This window comes from Furipterus horrens, unplaced genomic scaffold, assembly GCF_987537825.1.
Source record: "Furipterus horrens unplaced genomic scaffold, mFurHor1.1.pri manual_scaffold_2, whole genome shotgun sequence".
Taxonomy (NCBI): Eukaryota; Metazoa; Chordata; class Mammalia; order Chiroptera; family Furipteridae; genus Furipterus; species Furipterus horrens.
Window position 1 is genome coordinate 123,954,722 of NW_028327172.1, and position 24,954 is coordinate 123,979,675.

At 43.1% G+C, this 24,954-nt stretch overlaps 1 protein-coding gene across 1 annotated transcript in view; it reads left to right on the forward strand.

The window, feature by feature from the left end:
- HADH (hydroxyacyl-CoA dehydrogenase) overlaps positions 1-24,954 on the forward strand; it is a 47,139-nt gene that overhangs the window by 8,460 nt on the left and 13,725 nt on the right. Inside the window, exons 2-4 of the mRNA XM_090266395.1 lie at positions 17,963-18,091; positions 20,961-21,118; positions 24,546-24,672. Of these exons, the coding sequence (XP_090122521.1) occupies positions 17,963-18,091; positions 20,961-21,118; positions 24,546-24,672 (414 nt within the window). The remainder of the gene's footprint in view (positions 1-17,962; positions 18,092-20,960; positions 21,119-24,545; positions 24,673-24,954) is intronic.

Here is a 24,954-nt window from a genome sequence, read left to right on the forward strand (position 1 = left end):
TGACTGGCTTATTTCACCTAATATAGTATCTTCAAGGTTCATATGTATTGTACCATGTGTCATAATTCCTTCCTTTAAAAAAATTTATGTATACTTGCCAGTAAAACAATTGTATTAGTTTCAGTTGTACAACATCATGATTCAGTATTTGTATATGTTGAGAAGTGATCACCATAGTAAGTCTAGTTGACATCTCTCACATCTTTTTTCTTGTGATGAAATTTTTTGAGAGCCACTCTCTGAGCAACTTTCAAATATACAATATAGTATTATTAACTACATAGCTAAGAGAGACTCTGGGTCCCTCGGAATAGATGAAGAAACTACTCAGACACTCACCATCTGAGGGAGGGAGGGAGGGGGATTTTCTGAGGAAAATCGCCCCCGTTTCTTTATTAGCCAGGGTTTTTATCTATTGTATGTGGGGAAATGCACAAAAAAAACATGTAGCTCTTCACCAAGTGGTTGGAAGTAATAACAAAGGGAAATTTAGATCAATACAGGGTTGATAAGCCCATGTATTTTACACAAGTTCAAAAACATTTACTTAATTGTTCTGTTTTTCATATCCTACTGACAAGAATTTGTGGCTATTCAGAGAAAAACAGAGCAGGTTCTCTTTTCCTTAAAAGCCACTTTGTATTTCTATTCTATCTTTAAAATCTCCTGGAGGGTGGGATTCATAGCAAGCTTGAAAGACAAAAACCAGCCGGTTAAGACCCAGGGCGGGCTCCACACAGTGGTCAAAGTCTTTTGAACCATGCCTGCCTGTCTCCCACATATCCCTAGGAGTTTGTACTTTTTAATCCCCTTCACCGCCCCCTCCCTTGCCTCTGGCATCTACAGTCTGTTCTCTGTATCCTCTCTGACACTTTGACAGCCATTCTAACAGGTGTGAGGTGCTGCTATCCCCTTGTGGTTTGGATTTGCATTTTTCTGAAGATTAGTGATGTGAAGCACCTTTTCATGTACCTCTTAGACATTTGTATGTCTTACTTGGAAAAATAACTATTCGATTTCTCTGCCCATTTTTAAATTAAATTTTTTTCTTTCTTTTAAAAATTTTTTAAAAATTTATTTTTTCTTTTTTGCTGTTGAGTTTTATGAGTTCTTTTTATTTCTTGGATATTAACCCCTTTTCAGGTATATGATTTGCGTGTATTCTCTCACATTGAGTATGCTGCCTTTTCATTTTGTTGGTGGTTTCCTTGGCTGTGCAGAAGCATTTTAGTTTAATGCAGTCCCACTTGTTTGTTTTAGTATTTGTTGCCTGTGCTTTGGTGTCAAATTCAAAAAATCGTCACTAAGACCAAAGTCAGGGAGGTTGCCTCCTATGTTTTTTCCTAGGAGTTTAATGACCTTAGGTCTTACATTCAAATCTTTGATCCATTCTGAGTTAACTTTTTTGAATGGTGTAAGTAAGTGATCCAGTTTCATTCTTTTGCATCTGTCCAGTTTCCCCAACACCATTTATTGAAGAAAGTGTCCTTTCTGCACTATATATTCTTGGTTGCTTTGTCATAAATTAATTGGCCGTATATGTATAGGTTTGATTTTGGGTTCTCTACCTATCCCATTGATCTATATCTCTGTTGTCAGTACCATACTATTTTTGATTACTTTAGTTTTGTAATACAGTTTGAAATCAGGGCACATGATGTCTCCAGCTTTGTTCCTCTTTCTCAAGTTTACTCTGGCTCTTTGAGGTCTTTTATGGTTCCATACAAACTTTAGCGTTGTTCTATTTTTATAAAATTGCCATTGGAATTTTGATAGCAATTGCTTGAACCTATGGATTACTTTGGGTGGTATGGACATTTTAAAATATGAATTTTTTCAGTCCATGAAAATACCTTTCCATTTACTTGTGTCTTCAGTTTCTCTTACCAATGCTTATCGTTTTCTTACATCTTAGAGTGTACAGGTCTTCTACCTCCTTGGTTAAATTTATTCCTAGGCATTTTGTTCTTTTTAATGCAGTTATAAATAGAATCATTTTTTAAGGTTGTCCTTCGACTAGTTTGTTATTAATGTAGTAGAAATGCAACATTTTTGTTACAGAACCCCTGGGCTGCTCCAATTGAAAACAAACCCACGGGCTCTTGAGTCAGGGGCCCGATTGCCCGCCACCAAAATTATAACTCTCAATACCAGAGTTTAGTGAAAAGAAAAAGAATTATTTATTTAACAGTTATATAGATTTAGTTATTTGCGGATTTCTGTTAAGTCTTATGTTCTTTAAAACACCTATAAACACATATCCTTGCCTCCCCCCCTACCAAACCAGACTAGTTTTAGAAAAGTCAGAGAAACCCTTTCCCTACTTTCCAAACACAGTTCAGCTTTACCAGTAGCTGCCAACCACTCAATTCTGATTGGGGAGATCTCATCTGTGTTATGGGGTCCACCAGCTTTTAATTCAGAACCTCGTGGATTCTCAGCCTTCTTGTAAACTGCATAGTTAGTCCTTTTGTAATCTGCACAGTCAGCCTCAGCCTTAGTTAAATCCGCACAGTCAGCCTGGCTAAAATGTCTGCCACTTATTTTTAAATTCCTGACTAAGTCCTTTGATGCAGTGGGTGCGGTAACCAGTTCTGACCATTCACAGAACCTCGCGCAGGATCTGTGTGCTTTCTCCATACCGTCCCCTGGTTCAAGACTCCTCCCATCTACCTGAGGCTTTGGATGCATTAAAGCCATTTTGCATAAGAAAGACACTAGCCACCAGCCTCAGGCATGTGGAGGCATTCTAAAAGCTGCTTCCTTCTCCCCATCCCCCAGCCGCAAACTCTGGGGTTTTTTTGGAACACCCCTGTTTCTGTAACATTTTTATATACTTATTTTGTATCCTGCAACTTTACAGATTCTTTTTCTTCCTGTTTTAGGAAAAAGTTTTCCATTGGAATATTTTTAATGGAATAATATTTCATTGCATGTGCATAACACATTTTGTTTATTCATCATTGGTAAACATTTGGGTTGCTTCTACCTTTTGGCTGTTGTGAATAGTGCTGGTATGAACATGGGTGTACAGATATCTGTTAGAGGCTTTGCTTTCAATTGTTTTGGGTGTACACCCAGAAGTGGAATTGCCATACTGTTTTCCACAGTGGCTGCACCATTTTACATTCCCATCAGCGGTGCACAGGGGTTTCAGTTTTTCCATATCCTTGCCAACACTTATTTCCTGTGTTTATTTAGTTATTATTATTTGTTTTTTTAATAATAGCCATCCTACTGATGTGAATAGATAAGAAGTTTTTACACTATGCTTTACGGACGTTAAGGGGTTCCATGAATCTCCTTGATGATTCCCAAACTCCCCTTCCCTGATTTCTGTTTTATGTAGTGCTCCTCTGTTTGAATTTCTATGAAGAAGAATTTTATGGCTAAAAATGTTTGGAAAGCCACCACAATGAATGATCTCTAGGGTATCTTCCTGCTCGAAAAGTTGATGGTTTTGATTATCTCTAACTAATAAACATGAACAATAAATGCTTTTGCTCATCTCTGACAGTACAGTGGTTGAGAAGCAAAGGTGCCTCAGTTTTCCCAGTGTGGTAGAGGAGAAACCTGTGTTCCAGGGAGTGAGTTTATGTGTCTGTGGCAAATCGTTGGCCTGATTCACACGTGCCCCTCAGAGAGGGACACAAACACAGGGTCTGCGTGGGTCTGGCCTTGCCCACAGCCCCTTTGATAAAAGGTCTGTGACACATTCACATACTGGAGGAAGCTAAGCATGAACCCATTTTTGAAGCCACAGGAGTGGTCATCCTGCGCAGTACTTGTCCTCCAGTTTCCCCTCTGCCTGGCATCTCGACCAGCTGATCACCAAAATAGCAGACTTCTGTAAGCATTTTTTTCCCACTTGGTAATAGACTAAAGACTTCCAGTTATTAACTTTTTTCTTTCTATCCGTTTCAAACTAATGTGACTTTCCATAAATCTAAAATAACTTGAAACTTGTATGAAATTTGTTATAGTTTCTAGCAACAAAACCAGTTATGATTTCTTGAAAACTTATTCCTAAAATAATTTACAAATTGAGGTTTTTTAAAAAAAATAGATCTATTATTCATGTACTCTTCATGAACATTATCAAGTGTCTCCCTTATGCTAGATCAGCAAGGTGAAAGATAAGCTGTGATTGCTGCTCCTGAGGAGCTCACTATATGGAGCTCACTATGATAAAGGCACAGGTTGCCTACCTGTTATGTGAAAGTTTTAGTGGTTTAAATACCTTAAGATAAGGCTGTTAAACATTTAAGACATATGACCTGTAGGATGTATCTTCTTATGGAAAGAAAAAGGGAACATTTAAGAAGTATACATAAAAAAAGACATGTATATGTTGTACTCTATATGTGATTATATTCTGGTGGGCTGCAGATAAGGGTGTGCCAGAACCACACTACATTGGAATATGGTACCAGCAACTTGAAACTGAAGAAGTGCATGATGTAACAGCTGTTTCGGAAAAAGTCTCTAGGCATTATCTTGAGTTCATCATCACAATTTGGTATTGGTCAACTTTTCCATCTTTCCTCTTTACTGCCTGGAATTTCTCTTACATACTGGTTGGTTAATGACCTTCTTGCTGAGATTTGTGAGATTTTTGCAACATGAAATAGTGGTTGTATCCACATCCTGGGGATTGGGCCACCATTATTACATAACTGAGTGGCCATTGGTGGCCCACACCAGCTCTACGCCCTGTTACTTTTTTATTTTTATTTTTTCAGTATTTCAAGTCTCGTGTGAAAGACCTGCTACATATGTAAATTAGTACAGGCACAAGAGGAAGTGACCACCACTCCCAGGGGTTGGGAGAGGTTGCACTAAGCAGAGATAGCCTGTGTTGGATTATGAGGGGTGAGTTGGAGTCCCCCAGGCAGCAATTAGGGAGAAGGAGCTTCCTGGTGGTAGAAGCTGCTTAGGCAGGGGGGTGGAGCCACTGACTGGCAGGGTAGAGGGAGGAGGGTGGTGTGGCTGGAGAAAAGAGTGCATGCAGGCTCGGGTTACTACTCCCCAAGGCCTTTGGTATTCAGCAGTTATTTATTGGGCAACTCATGTGCAAGGCATGTGATAAGTACTAAAGGATACAAAGACCAAATAATTTCTGCAATTATGGGATTATAAATCTAAGAGCAGAGATTGTTAGACAAAGATGAACATGACAGTTTAGTTTGGTATATAAAGTAGTATAATAAGAGCAGTAAACATCTAGCTTTGAGGTTTCTAAAAGAGGAAAGAGTACATTCATTTGGGGAGGGGGAAAAAGCTTCATTGGAGAGCGTAGCATTTGAAATAGGCCTTGAATAGTGGATAGCATTTCTTTGACAGTAAGGGTGAAGTTAAAGGGCAAGTGCTGTTCAGCCAGATAGTGACCCTCAGAAAGGTGGTACCATTAACAAAGGTCAGGAAGAACTGGTTTCAGGGTCAGGATGATGACTGTAGCTCAGGACAGAATATGTTGGTTTCAGGCACAGTTGGAATTATTATGATGATTGAGATTCCAAAAGGAAAGGATGTAGAGACGAAAGAAAGAAATATTGAAAACAGAATCCTGAAGGACACCTTTGTTGAAAGGCTGAAAAAATTAAGAGAAGCCTGTTAATATGGCTCAAATGAATAGACAAATAAGAAATAGAGATAAGGTATTGAAAGCCTTTCAGAAGGAAGCCCTGGTTGGCAGTGTGCAGATCCGCAAGATGGAGCCAAAGAATGGGCCTTGGTGTTAGCAATAAGAAGACGGTTGTAAGTTACCTGTGATTTCATCCTGCAGTGGTGGTGGAGAAATGAACCATGCTGTTAGGGTGTATGAATTGCATGACTCGGGAGAAAGTGGAAGCGCCTAATGTAGTGACAAGAGCATCACCTAACAGGCACTGTGCACTTTCTATGTGCCTGGCATTGGTCTGAGCACTTTAATCCATTAACTTCTTTAATCCTCACAACAAACCTGTGAGGTGGGTACTGTTATTAACTCTTATTACAGATCAGGAAACCACAGGTAGAGAGGCTGCATCACTTTCCCAGAGTCATATAGTAAGTGGCTAAGCCTGGGTTTAAACCTAAGAAGGCCGGTTCTGGAACTTGTGCTCCACATACCATTGTGCCACCCAGCAAGTGAAGTTCCTGTGGTGGCAAAGTGAAGGCCAGCTCCAGGTGGCTGAGGCTATTTGTCCCCCCATCTCCCTTCTTACTTTCCTTTTTAAATGAAGAGAGATCCCAGCCTTTTTGCAAAAATGGAAGGACACAGAAGGGAAAACCTGAAAGTGAAGTCTTGGGATCAGAAGGTGTAAGCACAAAAGCAAAATAAAATAATTTATTTTAGAAGGCTGTGCCTGGAGCCAATATTAGGCCTCAGACCCTCTCAGAATGAGGAAGGGAACTGCTTAGAATAAAAATAGCACTTTTCTGGGTATTTAACAAGTGTTAACTCCCTTAATTCTCCCAACAGCTCTCTTCCCCATTTTTATGGACAAGACAGCCTGCAGAGGTTAAGGAGCAGTTCCTATCTCACAGGCAGCAGAAAAGCTCCAGAGGCCGGCCCTTCCCCTGCTCAGAACTGTCTCAGACTGTTCCTTCAGACCTGACCATGCCTTTTGGGGGTCAGGAAAAGCCAGCACAGGAGTCTGGGTGCAGGCAGCCCGAGCTTCAAGTCCATTCACATCCAGACTGTCTGTTCTGACAGTGCCTCCCCGAAAGGCTACATGAAGATCCAATGTGGAAGCTCTCTGAGAGCCGGCGCTTTGGTTCACCACCGTATCCCAGGGCCTGGAATAGGCACGGCACGGGTGTTCAATCAATAGGAGGCAGTCAGTGAAGGAATGGATATTGCAAGGGACCCAGCATGGAACTCTATAAATGGGAGTTTCCCTCCATCCCCAGAGGAGTACCAGTGTTGGGATAGAAGATCACAGTGCTCACCTCTGAGAAGCCAAGTTTTTTATTAGTGACCTTTGGTCACATGGCGAAAAGCATTTTCTAATAATCTGCATTTTCACCCAGACTGTTCGAAGGCTTTCCCATTGTCCAGGTTGTTTGTATACCCGAATACAATTACTTGGCTTCCAGGAAAAGCAGTGATGGGGGACTCAAATATTGGAAAACTTCAGTTTCGGGTAACAGCTAATAAGCTTAGTAAGCAATGTATGTTAAAAGCTATTGTTTCAGGAACTGGAGGTATGGCCCACCTGACTCCAGGAGACCATAAGCAGTTCCACCTCTGTGCCTCAGGAGGACGGCAAGCAATCAGGATGGTATCTGAGCCATTGTGCTCCAGGGTGAGGTGACCACCTCCCAGGACACAAAGACCACCGCCCAGGACACAGATGAAAGAATGCTGCAGCTTTTATCTGATTAACTTTTTCCCTGAATTCCAAACCCCTTTCTTATACTTTTCTTCTCCTTACCAAAAGGGTCCATTTATAATGGAATTTAAGACAGTCTGCCAGGGTACAAACCTGCTGTCTTCTCAGATCCCCGACCATCTGAATAAAGTGCCCATAAAGATTCAATCCCTGTGTCTACTTATTGGGTCTGGTAGGTGACAGGCAGCACAACACCGGCTTTTCCGGGTTCAGCAGTACTTCTTGTTCTGTTCTTAGCCTTTAAACCAGTGTGTAGCCAAAAGCCAAGAAAAGATCTAAGCACTTGAAGGACTCCTGATTTTATTCAGGAGCAGTAAGCCTATACCCATGAACCACCATGATCTTTCATAGGAGTGAGGTTGGCCTCAGGAGTTGTTAGGGATAATTCTTACAAGAAAAGAATGAAGAAAGGGAGAAGAGATTTTAAGGTCAAAAAGAAGAAGCTGAAGGAACTTGTGTAGGACAGCCTTCAGAGTCAAGAGTTTTAACCTTTGAGACCCGGGTATGTAGTGGAGGAAGGAATGGGAACTGTGGAGACTGACGTGTACTTTAAGAAGAGGAACCACACATTTGTTAAGAGTTAGGAGTGGTGAACTTGAAGACTGGAAGCCGAGTTGGGAGGCTATTGCTTGTGAAAGTAATGAGCCCCTACACTGGGGAGTTACGTGGGACTGAAAGAGGAGTGTTAAACTAAGTGCTAATAACACTTTCATTTTCAGTGTTTTTGATACTGTAACTCAGCGGACATACTTTGTTTCTTAACATTTAATGTTATGGTTACAATAAAGGTTAGATGAGATCAGTGGTTTTTAAACTAGGGTCTTTAAGCTTATTTTGAGGACCCAGAATTTCTAAGTTTTTAAATGATGTATTTTATTTTTCATTGATAATCCTAAAATGTTAAGCATACAAGTAGTATTCTGGATGATATGAATGGTTATTTTATCACTAGTGAGATCTGAGACATCAATGCCAGCATGTACTTTTATGTTCAGAGTATTAGCTGTGCCAAATGAAGCCACAGCTCCTCCTCCAAAAACATTGTGCTGTAGGTGGAAGGAAGAAAAGTGGAGGAAGAACGGAGCCGTTGCTGGCACTCTGTGTAGGAGCTGTGAATGCCACGGAACTGAGCCTCACAGTGGTTGGCACAGTCTTCCGTGGGTCCTTCTTTGGATGAATAATTAGCTATAGGCGTAGTGGTAACTGGAATGAGTTTTCTGAATGTTCCAAATGTCAAAAATAATCTTACATGCTTATCTATTGCAGATTTTATAATCATAATTATCTGTAAGAGAACAAGCTGCAGAACTTTAAAGTGATACTTCTTTAAAATCGGCATTTGACACTTGGGCAGTTGGTTAATCAATTAAAATAAGTGAGATAATAGATAGATAGGTCTGGTATCTGGCACACGGGGAATACTCTCAACTAGGGATAGCAAACTTCCATGGGCTTTTTAAGGGATTTTTTTTCTCTAGGGGGATCAGGATTTCTGCCAGCATTGTGGCCTGTGGAAATGGACAGAGTGGTTAGCTTGAGGACGGGATGGTGGATGTGAGCCAGGAGCCAGCAGCTGACAATCCAAGGTCAGTGTAGCAAGATAGGTGCAAATATGGCCAGAGATCAAGGCTAGGAGAGAGCCATTGCAAGGGACTGGAACATAATTGGGGAAAGAAGAGCAGGGCCTGGCCTTTGGGAATTCAGAAGCAAGGTGTTTAGGAGAGCAGTAGCAAGACCCTGATGTTCAAGAGTCCCAGGCAGAAGGGTAGCCTGACTGAGCCTGACCTTTCCTTGGGGAATATGGGGATAGCTAAGAAGAGGGGAGTCTCCTGGATAGTGTCTTCTGAATAAGGTCTGGAGCTGTCTCTTGGGGAAAGAGCAACAGGATGACATTGGATCTAACTTGTTTAAGGACTGAAATTTGATGGCCTCTCAGTGGGTTGAGGAGATGGTTGGCAACCCAGATGTGCCTAGGGTGAGTGGGAACAGGGACAGGGATCTGGGCTGAGTCTTTATTATGGAGCGCTGCTTCGGCACATGGGCTGCACATCAGAATCACCTGAGGATGTTTTAAAAATGCCAGTGTGTATGTGCCACCCCAAACCTAGGAATCAGAATATCTGCAGGTGGGGCCAGGTGGTGGTCAGTTTAAATATTCCCCTGCTTGTTCTAATCTGCAGCCAGATTTGAGCACAGATCTTAGAGCATCAGAATCACCGGGAGTCCCAGCCCAGAGTTTGATTCACTGGGTTTAGGGTGGAGTCTGAAAATGTGCATTTCTAACAAGTTCCCAGGTGGTGTTGATGCTGCAGGAGTTTGAGAGGCCCTGTCCTAGAGCCAGGGGTGTTTAGGGTGCCTTTGAGTATTTTAATGCACACAATGAAACTGCCATTTGTCTGTTCTTTGTCAAGTCATTTTTGCTGTGGATAGGACTGTGATTTGATTGAACTGAGCGCTATTTATGTTGTTACCAGCCGTGGGATTTTGAAAATGTTATTTAACCTCTTCAAGGCCCAGTTTCCTCATCTATAAAATAGAATGTGATGACAGTTTCATAAGGACTGTGAAGGTGTAGTAAAGATTTTGGTTTGGAAAAGAACTAACATGCAGTAATTTAGGAGGAATTGTTATTGTTATTATCACCAAGTCTATCATAGTTGCTAAGTAAGGCAGAGGAAGAGAAAATACAAAAAAGTAACATGAAATTTCTGTAAGATAGCGTTTTATTATAATTGTATGTTGAAATTTGGTTGTCTCAGCAAATAAGGTAGCATTCCTTGTCCTCCTCTAACTAGGTTAAAAGAGGACAAGTTCTGGAGCCAGGCAGTCTTGGCACCAGGGTTCACACCCTCACAGCTGAGTGACCCCACCTTTCTAATTCTTTTGCAAAATAGGGATGATATCTTCTTCAACAGGATTGTTGGATTGATCCCAAATACTCTTGGAATATGAGTATATGCCTGGCCCACAGTAGGTGCTCAGTACATGACACCTCTTATTTTTGTTGCATTTGACTTTTTTCTTTTTAAAGGCTTATGTTCTTCCTGTTAATTGAAGGTAGTTAGAGACTGTTGCTTCTATAGCTCTCAGGGAGGAATAAGACAAGTGTATTAATAATTCAGGAAGAAATGAGATGGCCTTTAAGTGGCCTGTGGCTGCCTAGCCATGCTTAAAGCTGCCTCAGCTAGTCACACAGCTGTCAGGTCTGACATGGATTGTGTCAGGGGAAGGGAAAGACTACTTGCATCCTGAATCCATCTCCGTGGTAGGCCTTTTAGACATACCAGTTGAGAGAAATACCAACCCTATTTGGATTAGCTTAATACAATCAAAGAACATTGGACCCCATAATCCTATGGATATTTTAAGCAACACATATGTATTAGGCAGTGATCTAGATGTGCTTCATCCATCATTGATTCATTCAACAACTATGAATTGAGTGCTCACTGTGTAGTCCAGGCACTGGGGTTTGCAAGGATGAAGTTGCTCTCGGGATGTTGCCAACCTTGTGTCCCTGGGGTATGCCTGCAAGAAATGATTGCGAGGAACTTGAGCATTACATTGTGTTGCTCTCTGCAGGTGGGTAGAATGAAAATGCTGCCATAACTTGAAATTACGTGGAGTTATGCTGTAATGGTGGTGTATTGCTTTGCAATAAATTTTGGCCTGCACCACAGAGTTTCACTATAAAATGGCAGATCTTTCAAGAAGAGTTGAAATGTCTTCTTTTCTTAAATTTTTTTTTTGAGTTTATTGGGGTAACATTGATTAATAGAACTGGATAGGTTTAAGGTATACAGTTCTATAATACATACATCATCTTTATATATTGAATTGTGTGTTCACTACTCCAAGACAATCTCCTTCCATTACCATTTATCCCCCCTATACTCTCTTCTGCCTTTCCTACTTCTCTTTATGAGCTTTATTTTCTCCATTCAGATCAGCCGTATCCACATTGGGTTGAAAAAGGGATGTCCTTTTTCTGTGTCTTGGGATGACATGGTACACCATAAGATTTCCTTTGTATTTTCCTGAAGCTCTGTGAATTAACCAAGGAAAGAAAAGCTAAAGTAGAAAGTGATTACAAAAAAAAAAAAAATCCCTGCCAGGAATACCATTTAGAGCATACAAGTATTGCCTCCTCACTAAACCAGAAATACCAGTTTAGACATTTTTGGAGAGTATAAAATTGTAGAAAATGCTCCAGTGATTGGTGGTTCTCACATGAGCAGCTTCTTTCAGAGCGGTGAAGCACTGTAGTGCTGTACGGCCAAGGGACATTTTGCAGAACACGAGTGTGGTCACTGACACACTGGGAAGGAAAATCTGTTGTCTTCCTCTCTGTTAGGTTTGGCCCCTGCATACACCTCTTCTGGGTGAGATGGGAAAATAATGTTTTACACACTCCATCACTTTCACGTGGTCACCTGACATGTGCATTTTGCTCTCTTGAATATTACCTTGAATTAATAGTTGTTTTTTTCATTAGTGTCTACATGTGTGTGTTGTCCGTAGTGTGTTTATTCACCCAGGATAAAAGCCAGGTAGTGACTGAATAGCCCAGTCTTCTTGTGGGGAAGTGGGGGCACTCTATCAGAGACTTTGGATAGGAGGGGAAAGTTAGCCTTTGGGCTGAAATGCTTTTTGTCCATTGAATTTTATTGTTTTTATAATTTGCATGGCTGTTGGTTTACTTGAATATTTGAGGGTGCTTCCTCTCTAGGTTTGGTTCTGCTTGTAGTTTTAAAAACAGTAACCATAAGGATAGCATTATGGCTTATTTGCAGCAGCTACAACAACAAAATGTGCCCTGTGACTATCACAATCAAACAGGATGATAATAACTTTGAGAGTGGCTTTCTAGAAGAAAGGTGCGATATCACCGTCCTTGCTTATTCCACCACACTCTCTTTTTTAAAATTCTTACCCAAGGACTTTTTTTTTTTTCCATTGCATTTTAGAGAGGAAGGGGGAGAGAGAAATATCAATCAGTTGCCTCCTGTACACACTCAGGCTGGGGATCAAACCCACAATCTAGGTATGTGCCCTTGTAACAGAACACACGGGCTGCCCGATTGAGACAACCCACGGGCTGTCCGGTTATTAGGGGGCCGATTGCCCGCTGGCAGAAGCATAACTCTCAATACCAGAGTTTAGTAAAAAGAAAAAGAATTGTTTATTTAATAGTTATACAGATTTAGTTTATTTGTGGATTTCTGCCGTTAAGTCTTATTGTCTTTAGAACACCCACAAACACATAGTTCTGCCTCTCCTTGCCAAACCAGGCTAGTTTTAGAAAAGTCAGAGATACAGTCTTCCTACTTCCCAGACACAGTTCAGTTTTACCAGCAGCTCCCAAGCATTTGATCCTGATTGGGGCGGTTTTGCCTGTGTTGCGGTGCCCTCCAGCTCTTACTGCAGAACCACGCGGAGTTCCCAGCCTCCTTGTAGGCCTCATGGAGTTCTCCCTTTCCTGTCAAAGCCGCATGGAGTTCTCCTTTTCCCGCCTTGAAAACCGAGTCGATCTCCTCTCCTCTTCTAGAAACCACATGGAGATCCTAGCTAAAATGCCTTCTGCCTATTTTTAAACCCCTGACTACGTCCTCTGACGCAGTGGGTGTGGAAACCAGTTCAGACCATTCACAGAACCTTGCACAGGCTCTGTATGCTCTTTCCGCACCATTCCATGGTCAAAATGCCTCCCTTCTTTTTGGGGCCTTGGAAGAACCAAACCACTTGCATAACTGAGAAACTAAGCCACTAGCCATGGTCATGCAAAGGCACCTTAAAAGCTGTTCCCTTTTCCCCTGTCCCACAACCCACAGGTTCTGGGGATTTTTGGAGACCCCCACTATGTAATACCCTGACCAGAAATCGATGCTCCAGCCAACTGAGCCACACTGGCCATGGCCCACTTCCCTCTTTAAGGTTAATTCTTTATTCTTTGGGAAGTTGGCCCATTCTAGGTGTACTTCTCTTGTCCAGCCTTCTGAGATATGCTGCTTGATAGGATTTCTTACCATGGGGGTTTTTATTTTATTTGACAGGCCATGTGTAGAACCTTACATTGTTTGTTTGTTTTCCATATTTCCTAAGTGAAATTACAAAATCTAAGTAAAAAGACACTGCCCTCTTCCTCCTTTCTCCCCCTCCATTTCCTTCAGCTTTGGCTCCGTCTTGTGCCAAATGTACTTGAATTCCCCTGCTATGCCCCAATACCTTGAGGAGCACAAAAGCCTGAGTCATGCCTGCTGGAGGTAAAGTGGGGAAAAGTGGGTTGGGACCTAGCAGTTAGGAACATGAGGAATTATGTCTGGCCTAGCAAGGATGACCTAGGTCAGAGGTTAAAAGGAATAAAGTGAAAATCACTTGTGTCATCCCGTGGGGACTTGTCAGCACACAGGAACCAAAGCAAAAGTGGGAGGTTTCCAAGACAGCACCCCTGCTTGCCCAGCTTTGCATCAGAGGATATACAGTTGGTCACCTCATCTCCTTTGAGCTGTTGCTCCCCAGGGGTGCTGATCTTAGTTTCTGTGTCAGGGTTCCCCACCAACACCCCACCCCCACCCCAGGTGAGGTGATTAACTAAAAGGGCTGACAGGACGCAGCCTATTAAGTCCACCCTCTATATCTGCTGGTTGCACATCTGCGGATTTAACCAACTGCAGATCAAAAATGTTCAGAAACAAAATCCTGGAAAATTGATCCCTAAACAATACAATATAACAACTATTTATATAGCATTTACATTTATTAGGTATTATAAGTAATCTAGAAACCATTTAAAGTATACTGGAGGATGTGCGTAGGTTCTATGCAAATGCTACATCATTATATATAAGGGACTTGAGCATCTGTGGATTTTAGTAGCCACAGGGGGTCCTGGAACCAGCCCCCTCGTGGATACTGGAGACCCAGGGAAGACTGTTGTCATACTTACAGCTATAACTTGTTACAGCAGAAGGATACAGAGCACAATCAGCAAAGGGAAAAGGCACATGGGATAAAGTCTGGAGGCGACCAGGCTCAAGCTTCCAGTGGAGTCACACAGGACACACTTAATTCCTCCAGCAGCAGGCTGTGACAGCCAGTGTGAAGTGTTGTCTACCAGGGACACTCACAGACACCCAGAGCCCTGGGCTTTTACTGGAGCTGCTCACATGGGCATCCTCTGCCCGGCAAGGACCAAAACTGCTGGCTCCCAGAAGGAAAGCAGGCATTCAGCATGAACCACGTTGCAGAGTCCAGGTGCAGCAAGCCATGCTTACCAACGCGCGGTTGGCATCCCTCCCCAAATCTGATTCTGCACGTGCCAGCCGAGGGCGTAAACAGTCTCAGGCCTGCTATATTGGCTTTTTGGCACAGTTTTTAAAATTGCTCTTTTTACTTTGAATTTATTGAATTGGATGTTCACGTTTGTGTCCAGTGGTTGAAGTGTTGGCTAGATGGGCCTTCGTCTGTTATTACTTAGGGAGGACTGTGGTCTAGATTGATGTGTATTTTGCTTTCTGGACATGGTTTTACTTTGATGGTGCTGCCTGCCCGCCTGCAGCCTGAGTTTCTGCCCATAGGGCAACTGAACTGCCTACCTCTGTCATTTCATCAAGATGACTTATTCCTGCTTCCCCGCCTTGCCCTGCTGGGGTTATCAGAGTGTCTGGTCCTGGCAGTTTCCTTTCCTTGGGTCCTAGTGGGCTTTGAGGCATTGGACATTTTGTCTCCGGGCCCTGCAGTCACAGACTTACAGCTTTCTGGGGAGAAGGGCTGGAGTGGTGGGGAGTGTGATTAACTTCCATTTAAAACCTGTCTTACTATTTTTAAAGGTATTCTTTGGAAATCTGTCTTTGAGATTTGAACCTCTTTGCTTCTGAGTTTTGCTCTTCTGTTTCTCTTTTTCTTTCTTTGAGTTTTAGTTGCCTGGTTTCACAAATCTCACATGTAACAGTGGTTTAGTGTTCTGAGAAAAATGCTCACAATAAAACACAGGGACACAGGACTTCAGCAGCAAAGCGAGGCAATAATTCACTAGTCTGCAGAGTCAGGCATATAGCCAGCCAGGGGCATGGGCGCCAACAAAATGGAGCTAGCTGTTTTTATCCTAACGCGAGTAAACTACCACCTTCCCCTCTCCCCCTTCTTCTCCTTCTCCATTTTTCCATACTGGATACTCCAGAGTTACAATCTAACACGATTAACTAAATTAACTGAGGGTGATAATTAACTCAGGGTGATCTGGTTATAGGTCTGTCTCCAGCTCTTTGAAATTTCCCTGTCTTGTTTGCTGGGCTGTCTAGCACATTTTCCCATTTCCCAGATTTTGGTTATGAATATCTCCCACCCCGCTCATTGATCTCAGATATGCTTGGTCCTCAGAAACATTTGTGCTGAGCTGCAGCGGAATGCCCCTTCCTGACTTGTAAGTGTGCTCATTTTGTTAACTCTGGCTCAGAGACCCCCTGATTCAAGATTTAATTACATTTGTCCTCTGCTGCTAATTACTTTCTATTGGTTTGAAAGTCACCAGTTACCTTGCTCCTTACAGTGTCAGGGACCACTGACCGGCAGAGATCCCCTGGTGTCTCAGATGAAATGAAGACTTCCCAGGCAGCTTGTGTTACAGGAAAGAAGGCCTGCAAATGTCTGAGACAAATGCCTCGATTGCCTTCCTCCAAGGTCTTTTATTGAGTGCCGTGAGCTTAAGGGCATACAGCATGCACGCACGTGTAAAGCTCATCAATCAATGTTAAACAGTGCTGATTACAGAAAACAGAAATTGTTCAGGGATAACAATTGAAGGGACGTTGAGATCTCCCTCAGACCAGGATGTGTTGGACACAAAGACTTCAGATGGCCATAAAATAGGGAGGGTAAGTTCATATTGAGTTAAAGTTAAAACCTCTGCTGCTGGTACCATAAAGCGATCAAGGCAAAAGAACAGGGCAAGCTTCAAAGGACATAAAGCATTTTCTCATGGCCCGATTGCTGCCGGGGCCCACTGGCTATGGCATCAAGGCACATATGCACCCAGCTTTCCTGGTTTTCCGGTCAGGTCTTACAGGCTTCGTTTCCTTCACCTGGCCTGCGCTGGGCTCCAAATCTCGATATTCCCAGGGGGACTCCTACAGTTTAGAATTACATACAGTTGACCTTTGAACAGTGTGGGAGTTAGAGGCCCTGACCTCTGGCATAGTCAAAGATCCACATATAACTTTCAAGTCCCCCAAAACTTAACTACTAACAGCTCACTGTTGACTGGCAGCCTTACCAAGAACTTAATCAATTTACACATTTTGTATGTTAGATGTAGTATGTACTATATTCTTGTAATAAATAAGATAAAATGTTAAGGAAATCATAAGGAAGAGAAAATACATTTGCAGTATTTATTGAAAAAAATCCACATATCAGTTTGACCTGTGTAGTTCAAGCCCGTGTTGTTCAAGGGTCAATTGTACTTTATAGGGTCATCTCCAGGCAGATTCATTCTAGCTAACCTGCCCCTCTCCTGCACACCCATGTTCTACAGGGGCTTCTCAGACCCAGGGAGGGTATCTCAGTGTCTGGCCTCTTGTGGCATTTATATCTGTATCAGGCCACATGTGCTCTACTTAGGTCTTGAATTGATTCACTTTTACACTTGCCTATAATGTGACCAGATGATCTATTTTTAGCCACACCAGCTAGTCCACAGTCCTGGCCAAAACTATGGGCAAACTGCCATGACCCAAGGATTGACTTATCACTGATTATGGTTAAACTAAGCTGGTTACATTCAAACCTGTGGCAGCTTCACTAAATGCGCCCTCAGGATTCAGCTAGGGTGGGTGTGGGGAAGTGGGGGTTGGGGGGTTGCCCTCCTAAATTGGCTGATCGCCAAAGGCCTACGCCCATGGGAGTCTTGTCACTAACCCTTGGGGACTAGAGTTTGTTTGCGCCATTTATACCTCTTGGTGATTGGAGGGCTGCAGAAGAGAAGAGCTGAGGCACAGAACTGTGCAGAAGGCTCCCGCTCAGAGGAGGGGGTGGTGGGTCGGGCGCAGACACTTTGAACCAGCTGCTGAGCACTGAGAACATGGCTAGTGGTTACTGAGGAGGTAGACTTAAAAAATTTTTTCAATTACAGTTTACTTTCAGTATTATTTTGTATAAGTTTAGGTGTTCGGCATAGTGGTTAGATAATCATAGACTTTACAGAGGAACTAAATTTTTAGTTTTACTTAATTTCGGTAGCCACATGTTGCTAGTGGCTTTCATGCTGCACAGGGTAGTACAGGAAGTAGTTACAGTGTGGCCTTCAGAACTTTGATTTAGACCACAGGTTTTGAGAATTTGTCGTCATTCATGTAAAGGGTTTAGAAGAGTGCCTGGAGAGAACTGTGTTTTTAGCAAAAACTGTGTGTCTAGTTAATGTTGGCCTATTATGTTTACTTATCATTTGGGATAGAATGGTAATAAATTTCATGTGGAATATGAAACTGTTTTTTAACTTTTAGATTTTCTTTCTTTTCTAAACAAAATTATTAATCTTTCTTTCTTCCTTTTTTCCTTTCTTTCTTTCTTTTTTTTTCTCTTTGCTTTAGGTTGCTGCAGCAACTGGCCACATGGTAGTGTTGGTAGACCAGACAGATGACGTCCTTGCAAAATCCAAAAAGGGAATTGAGGAAAGCCTTAGGAAAATAGCCAAGAAGAAGTTCGCAGAAAACCCCAAGGTAATTTCTCATTATCAGTGTCCCCAAGACCAGTCCTTTGACCATTTCACATTCTTGAGGAGGGGAGGTGCTGGCCTTTGCTTACTTTTTCAGTTTGTTTATGTAAAACTCATTTCTCTATAACTTTAGACCAATATCATAGTCACTAAACATACAGGGGACACTGGTTAGAAAACAGGAGAAGTAAATAACAGGTAGGGTAGGATTTGAGGTTGAGTTTTAGAAAGTTTCTGTGGGTAGTGAGTTCATTCTGCCCACTGAGAGTTTGGGATTGAATGACATCTATTTTGTTGTAAGGATGGATGAGGGAGAAACAGGAAGATAATTTTTGTAACTTGCAAGCTTAAAAGAGAATGATACAATAAAAAATGTACTTAAGTAGAAATGCTTGATTGCTTAGGTAAGATCTTATGCCTGTTGTATATGCTGACTAGAAAGGGCAGTACAGAGTGAATCATTGTCACCGTCTACAGCAGAAGGGGTACAGGAACCAGAGGAACTCCCAGAAGGGTGGGAGCTCTGGTTTACTGACTCTTTTTTTCATTGGACCTTCATAAATGATTAGCAATACTACAAAAGTCACCCCAGTGAATTTTTCTTTATCTTTGTCAACTTGTTAAAGTTTCTTAAGATTAATCTCCTTGGAGCTTGAATGGAAACCGTCTCCGTATACAGGCGGAGAAGAGTGCAGGTTAGGGTTTTTGTTTTTTATCTGAGGTATCCACAGGGATGTGTCTAGTTACCTTAAAAATGTTTTTTATTGTGGTACAATATATATATACGATAAAATTTGCCATTTTAACTCAGTGACTTTAATTACATTCACACTGTTGTACAATTATCACTGTTGTTTCCAAAACTTTTCATCTTTTCAAACAAAAAAATGTGCCCATTAAACAATAATTCCCCATTTCTTTCTCCCTCCAGTACTTGTTAACCTCTAATCTTTCTGTCTGAATTTGCCTATTCTAGGGACCTCATGTAAGTGAAATCATACAATATTTGTCCTTTTTTGACTGATTTTCTTCATTTGGTGTAATTCTTCAAGGCTCGTCCATGGACTTCATTCTTTGTATGACTGAAATATTCCATCGTATATGTACACCACATTTTGCTTATCCATTCATCTGTCAATGGAAACTTGGTTGTTTTCACCTTTGGCTGTTATGAATAATGCTGCAATGAACATTCGTATACTATGTTCAAGTTCGTCTTTCAATTTTTCAGTTACGTATCGAGAGATAGAATTGCTGGGTTCTGTGGAAGTCCTACATTTGGTTTTATTGAGGAATCACCAAACTGTTTTCCATATGGGCTCCACTATATTACAATCCCACCAACAATGTACAAAGGTTCCAGATACTCTACATCCTGGCCAACACTTGTTATTTTCCTTTGTTTTTTATTTCCTTTTTTTTCCATTTAAAGCTATTACAGGAGGTATGAAAATGATTATTTCATGTTTTGGGTTTGCATTTTCTTAATATCTAGTCACCTTTTAAAACTCAGAGGGACAGGGATGGATCTAGTTTTCACAGTGAGTCTGAACCCAGACATGTAACCTGCGTTTTTCACTTGTTTATGCTGCAGACTTCTGCACACTGTCCCCCTTGGGCAGAGACTCGGCCCTGTCCTTAGTATAAATGCCTCTGAGCCCAGTGGGCTGAGCTCCTGGAGAGTCATTGCCCAGGAGTCTGGTCTCCTGGTGTTTCTCACCCCTGCCAGGGACATGCTTTGAGGAGGGACGTGTCATCTTCAGCCTGTCTGCTTGACATACGTTATTCACCCAGCTCTGTGCCGACCAGTTCAGTAGCACTGGCTACAAGTGGCTGTTGAGCACTTAACATGTAGTTAGTCCAAATGGAGTTATGCTGAAAGTGTAAGACAGACACCAGATTTCAAAGACTCAATGGGAAAAAAAAAGAATATAAAACATGAAATGTTTGAAATATTAATTCGCAGTTTGAAATGATAATATCTTAGATATATTAGATTCAGTAAAACATTTGCCTTTTTTTTGCTTTTTATAATGCCAAATGTCATCTCACATTATATTTCTGTTGAACAGCTCTGATAGTTGGCTCTTTCCTGATGATTTGGGAGCCTCAGCTGATTATGACCATTTGGGTGCCCTGTGGGCAAATTGCATCTTGAAACCAAATGGCCATTGGTAGAGGAACTGTCCATTTCTGCCCTGAGGTTGTTTATGGCAACCGGGAGTCACAAGGAGGAAAAGATGGGACCTGAAGCTCTTTGAGAGCAAGGCTGTGTCTGGCATGTTTTTGAAACACCAGTTGCTGGTGCGTGATAGGCAATTATTATTTAATGAATGAGTGCTGAGTTTGGCTTTCTTACTCTCTATGTTGCCCTTACTCAGCTCTTCCCTACCTCCTGTGAGAGGGGACTAGCCAGCACCAGCCCCCAGACCGACGGATGATCCTGTGCTAAGCTTTCACCCTTTCCTGGGAGGACAAATTACAGGCTCCGCGGAACAGGACATGGCAGTGTCTCACTCTGGGAACAGATAGAGCAGGCCGATACAGGTGCTGTGGACAGACAGTTTAGTAACAGGGGCAGATCTGGGCAAAAGCTTGGGAGATTATGCCCTGTTCCTGACAATGGTAGTTGACCAATAGTTGGGATTGTTCACAGGCTGAATTCTTGCCTTGGTGTCTAACGTACATGGAGATGCTGTTGTCCCTAAGCATTGACATAGGGAGTTCAGTTTTGCAGAATTGCAGGTTGCATTCAAGTTGTGTCTGGAGTGTGTGAGCCTGTCCTCACCCTCTTCTTTCCTTCTGCCTGAGCAGCAAATCCCACCATTTTCCGGTGAGCTGAGTGAATATTCTCCTTCCTTCTCCTGCAATAGGCAGGGGATGACTTTGTGGGGAAGACCCTGAGCAGCATCTCGACCAGCACGGACGCGGCGTCTGTCGTCCACAGCACGGACCTGGTGGTGGAGGCCATTGTGGAGAACCTGAAGGTGAAGACTGAGCTCTTCCAGAGACTGGACAAGTTTGCTGCTGAGTATGTGGCCCTTGACGTTCTTGTTGGGTCTGAGGGCTCCCTTCCAGGTTCGGGCTCCCAGGAAGGCATCTTCTGACGTAAAGCCTGCTTCCCCTTCCCCAGCCCGCAGCTGTTCACCTTGGCTCCCATGCCCCACTCCCAGTTTGTTTCCGGCGCCTTGAGCTCTCCTGATCTGTCCTGGTCCCCGAGATAGGGTGGGATTTCCCATGGTAAATGGAGGGTCCATCCAGGGACAGGCTTCTATCTCTTGCAGCATCTGGGTCTTGGGCCTTCAGTGTCTGCTGAGGAACCTCAGAGTAGTTACACATGTCCCCCTCATTTAGGTGGTACAGAGAGAATGTTGTAAGCGAAGGGGGTGCCTGTGTCTCCACAGAGTTCTCTGGGACTCTCCTGTTTTGAGCTTTATCTGTGCTAAATTGGAACAGTCTTGTGAGCCTTGAAGGAGCCTTAAGTTCTTGCCAGACTTCTGGCAAAGGGTGGGAGAGGACAGGCAGCCTGGAAGGTCAAGCCTGCAGGCGCCTGGGGCTCAGGACCCATGCACTGCCAGCAAGCTTGCTCACATATGCAGCTCGAGTCCTCAGTGTCTAGAGCCTTCTTTTGTGCTTGACTCTTGGCTTTTGGTGAATGTGACACCTGACTGACTCATTCATGTTCTCCTTTTGTCTGCTTGGCCGTACTTGACCCTTCTTGGTTGGAACTGAAAGTGAACAGTGGCTAGAGAGACCCTTGCATGCCAGCATGCTGGAATGTCAGCCCTCAGAGCTATATGGCCTGGTTCTAACAAAGAGAAGAGGCCTGTCTCTGTCACCCATCCATCACACTGCTGGTCTGCATGCTCGTGCTCTGTACACTGGCATTTAGGGGCTGGAGAAACACCTGACAGGAAGCGAAGACTCTCGGTAGCAGTGTTGGCTCCGGAGTCAGCAGGGAGCCCTCTAAGATAACCAGTCATCTGCCCCCGGAAAGGAGTGTAACCGAGTGGCCTCTATTGAAATGTTGGTCCTTCCCTAGTGAGAATGACAGGTCTGACTGCCGTCATGGAAGGACTATAGGGAAAGTGGGGGGCCTGGGGCCACCTTGCACCTCTTTTCTCTGACCATGGACCGTCATGAAGCCTTCTGACTCTCAGTTTTATTATCTGAAATTTAAGTTGAGGGGTTGGGGTAAATAGTTTCCAAGACCATCCCAGTTCTAACTCTCTAAGAACAGTTTCCCCAGTAACCTGTAAAATAGTAGTGGCACCTACTACATACCACACATGTGACTGCTCCTGGGCATCAGCCACACTTCTCTACACTCTTGTTTTCATTTTAAGTAGCTTGGTTGAGATATACTTTACCTGCCATGTTTTACAGTTAGATCTTACAACAGGAGATCAAAATGTGTCCAGTGGTAATATTCCAGATGGAAGCTCTTTGGAAATGACTGGATCCTGCAGGAGGACTTCCTGGCTGTAGTGTGAGAACCGCAGGTGCAAAGCTTGGCTGAGGCCCCCAGTCAGCTGAGCCGAGTCCCAGCTCTCCCTCCCCTTCCGACACTCGTGGACTCCCCAGTCCACCACAGTCCCCACCACCCCCTCTTGTCTTCGCCACACTGAGGCCTGCGGGCCTTGCTAATGATCACTAGGCTTGTGCTATTGATTTTTTATTTGTACATTTAAGAGAAAAGTAGGTTCTTTTCTCATACCTGAGTATCAGAAAGGGAAAAACAAGATGGTCCAAGAGTCAAGTGTTCCAAGGAAACTGTGAAGGTGTACTTTTTGTGGAAGATAAGACAACCCTTTATATTTGTGTCAGCACGTTGTTGTGTCTGTGTTGAAAGAGGGCATGTGAGATGCTGTGAGGAGCAGAGCCAGCCCCACCAACTGGGAGAGAGGGGCGTAGGGGTCCCTTGGGAGGAGACATTTTCTTTCTGGTAAAGTGTGTGGTGGGAGTGCGCTAGGTTGGGGACACTTGGCCTAAGCTCTGTTGCAACTTCATCCTTTCACAAAATGTGCCCTCCAGTCAGCGCCTCTTCCTTTCCCCTTTCTGCAGGCAGGTTGCCCTTCAAGTGCCCTGTAACACCTGCTGGTGTGGCTCAGGCTGTTGGTTTGTGTTAGCCACACTCATTGCTCCTGTAGGGGATCTTTTCTCATTACCTTCCATAACAGGCAAGAGTTGTACTATTTCCTCCAGTGATTGACTGTGAAAACTAGAATTTTAAAACTTCAAAAATGTCATTTTTTTTAAAAAGGTAAAGCGCCTCTACCCAGCTTTTAAATTGACAAACTTGGAAGTTGTTTGGGAAAGGTGGGTGTTAGAGTGTATGTAAAGTGAAGTGCACTTCACATTTCCTGAGCTAAGGACACAACGGGATCTTCCCTCAGGCTCTTGGCCTGCGACCTGCCCGCTCTGGCTTCTCCTCTCCTCTTTCCAGATTACTTGTTTCTTCTCCTGTCCCTTCTGCCCCTCTTCCCACTTGACCCTAATTTCAAGCAGGTTGCAGTACTGCTTTTTGGTAAGCAGGAACCCAGGAATATGGTCAGTAAGAGACTGCTCTCCCTCCTGCACTGTGGCCAGGCCTTGTTGGTCCTAATTAGCATCAGGCTGTGTTGTGTATACTCATCCACAAGGTGGCGCTGTAGGAGAGCCTAGAAGTCTTGACTGTTTAAAGATTTGCCTGGCGTGCATTTGGCCCCCCACTTTATTGTGGTCCTAAAAATTAAATTCGGTTTAAGTCAGTATGTATTTTTAAAAATATTTTATATGTACAAAAGAAGATGGTGCTTCTCTTTTAAGAATAGAATACGTTGAACTACATTTATCATGTACTGTATGTACACGTATTTTTCCTCACCCAGTTCTGCTGTGTAACCTTTAAAGCTGCCTTTGGAGCAGGTGGTTTTCTTCTCTTTTCATTTGAGTTCCCATTCAATGGAGAAGTAAAGCTTTTCCCTTGAGGGGGAAAGAGCTTCATTCATGTTTCTTACCTGATGTTTCTAATTGAGAACTCAAATGTTTCTTTACAATTTTTTGTGTATCTGACGCATCCTTCTTTCATTAATCTTTGATCACTTAGAGTTTTGTCTTGTGACTAAGGTTGGTTAAGTAGCTGCCTCCTTTTTTTCCTCATATTGTGAATATTAACTACTAATACAAGTAGAGAGGAGAAATTTTGCTCCATAAAATTAAGGAAAGGTTGGCAAAGATTAAATACACCTTTGGAATAGGTAACTTTTAAATTACTTAATATGACACTTTAAAATTTAATGAACCCGGTCACTTGATTCAGCTTCTTGTTGGAAAAAGGGTTTTCTCTGACTTCTTCCAGTGGTCAGGACAACAGACCTGAGCAGTAAGCAGTTGCCTTGCACATCCCTCCCAAGAGTAGTCCTGACTGTTTCCAAATATGGGACTCATTCCAGTACTCACCCTCTTTCTCTCCACAGACACACGATCTTTGCCAGCAACACTTCCTCTTTGCAGATCACAAGCATAGCCAACGCCACCAGCAGACAGGACCGATTTGCCGGGCTCCATTTCTTCAACCCAGTGCCCATGATGAAGCTCGTGGAGGTCCGTGGGTACCTGCTCTTGTGTGTCTGCTTGCTTTGCCCGCTCTCAGTCCTGCTTCTCTGATACCCACCTGCCCTACCACTGGGGATTGCACTGGATGGATTTTGATGGGAGGAAGGCTGTCCTTATGTTGTGGTTCTCTGGCCATCGCCTGTACTTTCAGACCAAAGGAAGGCCCCTGGGCTTTGTTTCTTCACAGCCCTATGTTCTGACCTGTGGTGTCTAGGAGGGCTGTTCACTTTGTGGGATGTAATTTACTTGTTTGCACCATAGCTGATGGGC